The sequence below is a fragment of the Aegilops tauschii genome, chromosome 7, assembly GCF_002575655.3.
Source record: "Aegilops tauschii subsp. strangulata cultivar AL8/78 chromosome 7, Aet v6.0, whole genome shotgun sequence".
Classification (NCBI taxonomy): domain Eukaryota; kingdom Viridiplantae; phylum Streptophyta; class Magnoliopsida; order Poales; family Poaceae; genus Aegilops; species Aegilops tauschii.
Window position 1 is genome coordinate 529,002,180 of NC_053041.3, and position 6,694 is coordinate 529,008,873.

The following is a 6,694-nucleotide window of genomic DNA, read 5'->3' on the forward strand; positions in this document are numbered from 1 at the left end:
AACTAGGGCAACTACAAAACTACACCCACTCGAGTTGCGACTTGAGCGGGTGGAGTTGCAACCGGGGGGTATACAAAACGTTTTGAGTAGCGAGTCGGGGTGGGAGTTGCAACTACGGTGAAACACAAAACATCTCAAGTTTCGACTCGGGGGTGGAGTTGTAACTGTGGTGAACACAAAACAAAAAAGGCAACCCTTCGAGTTGCAAGTCGAGGGCGGGGAGTAACATGTGAAGGGCCTAATTATTTAAAAAAAATTGTCTATCACTTTTCGATGATATCAACTATTAGGAACATATTGTCATCCTGCCGTCCTTTCTCAACTTTGACCAAAACAAACACTGCCGAGTCTAAGACCGTAGGGATCGACTTGGAACTGGGCCGATTGCGGAAAAAAAATACATGATAGTCTTCAGAAGTGTTAACAAAAGAATACACAATTTACTTGATAAAAAAGGCTAACCATTAGGTTAGAATGTGATGTATCATTGAAGTACATAAGCTAAAAACCTGCCTCATTATTAGGAGATACTAAAGTACAACTAAAGCTGCAAAAATTAAATCTCACTACAGGTCAAGAACCAACACTTAATCAACTGATTTCGGCAAAAAAAATCGTGCTATGGACAGGCAAAAAATAATCAACAACTAATCAGTCAAAAATCAAAAGCTGTTCCCACCTACAAAAAAAGAGCGCTTATAGGGAAAACATTAGGAATAAGTTCAAAAGTCCTGCATTTCCCAGGTCATAGGTCATGGTGGGACAACATAGGAACTTGACAAATTCATCTCTAAATAACCACCTCATAAAACAAAGAAAAGTAAAAAAAATGATAGCACATTGTCGGTAGCACCGGTAAAAACATTTTGCTTCTGCCACACCATTAAAAAGGGTTCTGGACATGAGGTAATAAACTAAAAAATGCTGGCACTAAAATCTCCATCACCCCCATCCTTATGGTTCTGCAGGCCTCAAAGCGTTGACAACGCATACTAGGTTGATATGTTCTTCATTGATCTCCCTAAAGTTAAACACAACAGCATCATTCACTTGGAGGTGGTTCTGGGCTACAAAAACACCCCAGGCTTGGTTGAAAACGATCCGTCCGTCACGGTCCGTGTGGTACGCAACCTGCATAACATCTCCCACACCCATGCAAAGGCCAAGAACACCTTCTGTGTCCAAGTTCAGTGGTTGAGCTACCTTCTTGGGGATTTTCTAAGTGATGTCCACATAAAAAAACAAAAAGGAAAAAAGGGGAGGGGAAATGTTAGAAAAAAGGAATATATGAAAAAAAAAGTTAAAATTGCAAAAACAAGAAGCATATAAACAAAAAAAGTTCAGTATATAAAAGAATGAAAAGAGATATACCATCAGCTTGCCTGCAATGATCGTGGGCGTCAGACGATGCACAAAAGGTGGGCCAATGTATAAATGTTGGATAGTGAGTATGAGCTCCATCATTGCGTATTCACCATCCTCAAAGACAAAACCCCTGGTGTTCACAAACGCTAGTGCATCTTCAAGCCCGTGATCATCATTGACCACCTCTTCCTCTTCATCAACTGCAACAACTTCTTCAGCAGCTCCTCCCTGTTCTTCAGCCTCGACTCCAGCCACATATGCCTTTGCTGTTCGTCCAGTCATGTCAAAAACAACTACATTGCCCTGCCCCACGTCGAAGTCATGCTTGAACTTGGCCCAATCATCACCTCCGATCAGTGTGGTTTTGTGTCCCCTGTACACATCAACAACGTACCTGCGACCGTCCGCCTTAAAGTTCAACCCAGACATCTGGTTAAACCTATTCCTTGCAGTGCATGGGATGTTCTGTTGACAAAAAAAAACAAAAAAAAAATTAAAAACATATCAAAAAATAGAAAATCCTTTTCATGTTACTAAAAGAGAAAAGCACAAAAAAATCAATTGAAAAAAGAAAGAAAAAGAGAATACCGCTAAAGCTTCGTAGTCATCACGGATGACAATGCGAAAAGTCTGCTCAATGTCACTCTCACAATGCGAATGGCAGATTGCGCACACCATCCTACACATCAAATAAAAAAATAAGGAACACAAGCTGGCACAAAGCAGGATAATCATCAGAAGGAGATGTTTTCAGAGTAAGCAAAACTGAAGTAGCACAACAAAAGAAAAACATCACAGGGATATATCGACAGAGCAAAAAAGTAGAAAACTGAAAACTTAGAGAAGGCAAAATATAGAAGTCCTAAAGACTATCTGCAATGCCATATTGGAACACCTAAAAATGAGTATCAGGGTTTTCAGTTCAAAACTAGATTAGTCGTAAATCAAATGGACGACTGAAAAAAAAGGAATGAATATCTGATCAAACTCAATACTGGAGACTATCTGCCAAAACACAAAATGAGTAAATCAACTACACGACCAAAAACTCTCACAAAACTACGAAGAAACGACACACTGAAAATGTGCACATGACTGAAAATGACACCTAACAGTGAAACTACTGACGAAACTAAAAAAAATGACACCTAACAGTGAAACTACTGACGAAACTGAATAAAATGGCACTTTGTTTTGTGAAATAATAAAATGGCACATAACAATGAAACTATTGAAACTGAAGCAGCAAAATCCTCATGTGAGCAGAACTTAGTCTTGAAGAAATAAGAATGATAGAAACAATGAATTACAGTGAAAAAATAATGATCACATATACTGAAACATAAAAACTATAGGAAACGAACTTCCTACTACACCTACAGTAATTCAGGAAGCTACTCACCCTCAAGAAAAGCAACAACGGGCAGACAAAAAAATCAGAGATCTTTCACCTCTGTTTGGAGATGCTAAGAAATTGCTGTTTGCACTAAAAGTTTGAGAACAAAACACTAATTATACTTCCTTGTAGTAGATGCAGACAAATGGATACTACGCTTTTCCTTGTACTAAATGGAAACAAAAAATGCAGAACGGCATAAACATACTGTACCATAGTGCTTACTTCATGATTTACAAAACCAGAGAAAAAAATGAGAGTAAACAGGAATTGAAATTGCAGACAACTTAGTGAGAGGAACTAACTTAATGAGTCGTTTTTGGGCATTCTGAACAAAAACACTCACATAGATAGCATTGAAAAAAAGATATCATATAACCACTGACACTGACATATGTAGCAGCTGAGTAGTTAAACTGGCTGACATAGCTACCAAAAATGAATTTAGTCTGAAACAGATGCTAACACTGACGAAACTGTCGAAACTAGTAACTAGTAACTGATATTCAGACATACAAAGTAACTGACAAACAAAACCACTGGAAAAAAAACCACTGCTGCACACTGCCGAACCTAGCGACCCAAAAATTACCAACCCCATGGATCTCCGATCGATTTGGACAGAAAAATACTAGATGAAAATCAACTTATTGCTAAAAAAAGGAACGGAATCGTACCATCTAATTGAACAACTAGACATGAATCCCCCCTCGATACATTTGAGGAACAAATCCCCCAACCCACGATGGAACATCTGATGAACCCTACCCCACATTTCGGGAGATTGGACGGGCAAAGAACCCTAAATTGATGGACAAACAAACAAGAAACAAAGAAGATGGATGGTGCTAAATGAACCCTACCCACATTTGGGGACATTGAGGAGCAAACCCTAGATAGATGCTGCTAAATCAGTGAGCAAGAAACACAAAAACGCATGGACACTACAAAAAAAGGAACAAGGGAGAAGAACAGGCAACTCACTGTCGATAGCGTCTCCCTCTCCGTTTCCCTCTCCAGAAATCGCTGCGCCTCGAGCACCAACTGCCAAGAGCAAAATGGGGAATAACAGAGGCAAAATTGACAAATTTGACCTATGGACGAAATCAAATCACAGAAAGAACTGTCCGTGAAACTATTTCACGTGGCTGACCTTTTTGTGTGACGCCCGATACGAAGGCGCCACACTACACTGTGCAACGCCTCACAGATAGGCGCTACACGCCTGGCCAGCGTCGCACCCGTGTGATCCGAAAATTACTAAGTCAGTGTGCAGCGCCTGAGAGTTAGGCGCCACACTATACAGTGTAGCGCCTAGCTTCTAGGCGTTGCACTAGTGGTTGCTTCATTTTTTAGTGTAACCACTAGTGCAGCGCCTGAGAGCTAGGCGCCACACTATACAGTGCAGCGCCTAGCTCTTAGGCTCTGCACAATGACTTAGCAATTTTTAGGCAGTATGAGGTGCAACGCTGGCCAGGCGTGTAGCGCCTATCTATGAGGCGTTGCACAATGTAGTGTGGCGCCTTCATGTCGGACGTCACACAAAAAGGTCAGCCGCGTGAAATAGTTTCATGGGCAGTTCATTCTATGATTTGATTTCGTCCACGGGTCAAATTTGCCAACAACAGAAAGAGGAATGGGGAACGGCCGAAGTGAGTGCTTCTGGAGACAAAGTGGGGAAAATGAACGCTGCCCCCTCCTCTCCAAAAACTGCTCTCAGACAAACAACCCCCAGCCCAACAAGCAACACGGCCCGCTACAGGCAAAACAACACAACCTGTACGAGATAGGCCGCGCGCATGGACGAAACAACGAGCAACGCGAGCGAAATGCGCGACCGGGACAGAAAAAACCAACTTGCGCGAATCATAAAGACAGGACGAGATCCAATGGCTCTGAAGTTAGATGTGAGATACTATTTCACATCTAGATGTGAAATAGCAAACCTGAATAAAGTTTGCCCTGCGTGCGCCAGCGACAACTGTTAAGAAGATACATGCGTATCTAGATATGATCGCGATGTATTCTCTCAAGCAGACCCAACCACTAAGGTGTGTAGCCCCAAGCAGACTCAAATATGGGCTCCGCTGCGAGCTGGTGTGGTTTGTGCTAGCTACGTTGCATGGATACTTGATGCGTATTGAATATGCGATACGAGGATATGCCCGATACGTCAATTTCTTGAAAACATGGATACGGCGATATGTTTATATATAGATATTACACTAGCACAAATGCCCGTGCGTTGCAACGCGAAACAAAAAAAAACCTCACTTCACTGACCCAAAGGCTCAAGACCTCCTCCTCCTCTCCCCGTGACCCATCGCCAGACATGATGTCATCAACAAACTCCTTGAAATCCTCCACACTGCCACACGAGAAACAAAACAAATATTAGGAGCGTTGTCCAAAGACCCTCCATCTTTGGCTAACATAACAGAGAAAAGTCTTGAGTTTGTGTCACACACGGTAGGGACTCAGAGTCCAACTCCTTGTACTTTGGTGATGGGCGCTAGTGGGTCGAGCTGAAAAATAATAGTGAAGATTTGTTTTGGTCTTAGAAAAAAATAGCATACGACCAACAAATAATGAAAAGTTTTTATTCTGTTTTAGACATAGTTTTTTTTGCATGTATTATCGTAATATTTTGCTCTTCAGTTAAACAGTTCTGATACGTCAAATATTAGTATCACAATATCGTATCTTGGTTTTTGACGTCAATAATTCATATATAAAGAAGTAGTTCACCCATGGCAGGTGCACCTAAACACAACACCTCGCAATTTAGCTACAAAAAAGCGGTTCAAGATGATTTAGACACAAATAAGAAATTCATCAGTTCAACAACTGAATAAGCCTCGGAGCATGTAGAAAAACTATGATATTTTTGGGCCATAATTACCAAATGCCCGTGCATTGCATCGGGTGAAAAAAACCACACTTCCCTAACCCAATTGCTCAAGAAACCCTCTCATTCCACGACACGATGACATGCATGATGACATGAACAAACTCTTTGAAATCGGCTGCCATGAAAATATATACTGCAGAAAAAAATATGCATGTATTTCAGAAGTGTACTGAAGGTGTGTGGAATTTAAATCATAGAAATATCTACCTGGTTGTGAGTATTTCTTCATGCCTTTGTTGGAGTTGCTTAGTGATGCCCAGAACATATCACATTATACCATAAATTGTAAAGTCCATTTTAGTACATTGTTTTTTGCTTCACTACGGAGGAAATACGAATTTTCATGAACCAATGTTGGCTAGGTTTAGGGACTGTGTAGCATAGCACTATTCGTGTCCAACAATCAAGCACCTATTTTTAACCGGTACTATCATTTTCATTATAATTCTCAAAAAATTATTGTACATGAACAATAAATAAACAATTTTTTATTATGACTTAGACATAGTATTTTTTTGCACGTGTTAAACAATTCTAACATAATTTTCTCTCGAGTTATGGACGGGGTAAAAACTTCGTTCGTGGGATTATAGCTCGTGGCAGAGGATGATTTTTTTTAGGGGAGCGACTTTTGATTGATTTCTAGCTGGTTTACTTTGTTCCCACAATCTTTTTAGAGATCAATCAACTCATGACGGGACAAAACAAATGACAAAAAATCACCAGGCTATTTTTCTCTATCAATCCCAGATATCCTTCCCTTTCCTTCTTTATTATCAATTCCCAGAATCCCTCCTATCCTTCTTTGTTCTCTCCATTCTTCCTTGGTAGGACACTTTCTTCTTATTACGGGACGGCTGGCTTCCCAATTTTTTCCTCAATCCCTCATTTCCTTGTTATTACGGGACAACTTCCCACTTTCCTATTTTTTGCTTTCAATCCCCGAAATCCCTCCTTTCCTTCTTATTACCGGACGGGTTCCCACTTTTCTATTTTTCTTTGTTGTCAATCCCAGAAAACCC

The 6,694-nt window shown here is 40.6% G+C and overlaps 1 protein-coding gene across 1 annotated transcript; it reads right to left on the reverse strand.

Moving 5' to 3' along the window:
* Positions 1–717: 717 nt before the first annotated feature.
* On the reverse strand, positions 718–3,884 carry LOC109745473 (uncharacterized). The gene is made up of 4 exons (XM_020304595.4): positions 3,746–3,884; positions 1,954–2,044; positions 1,372–1,830; positions 718–1,218 (listed from the first exon to the last, which is right to left on the reverse strand). The coding sequence occupies exons 2-4, from the start codon at positions 2,041–2,043 to the stop codon at positions 955–957; spliced, it is 813 nt and encodes a 270-aa protein (XP_020160184.1). The 5' UTR covers position 2,044; positions 3,746–3,884; the 3' UTR covers positions 718–954.
* Between the last annotated feature and the right edge of the window lie 2,810 nt (positions 3,885–6,694).

Excerpts from the sequence above, each read along its gene's own strand:
- LOC109745473 (XM_020304595.4), bottom strand. The coding sequence starts at position 2,043 with ATGGTGTGCGCAATCTGCCATTCGCATTGTGAGAGTGACATTGAGCAG. Across the intron at positions 1,831-1,953 it reads ATGACTACGAAGCTTTAGCG|AACATCCCATGCACTGCAAG; the intron begins GTATTCTCTTTT and ends TTTTGTCAACAG. Across the intron at positions 1,219-1,371 it reads TCATTGCAGGCAAGCTGATG|AAAATCCCCAAGAAGGTAGC; the intron begins GTATATCTCTTT and ends GACATCACTTAG.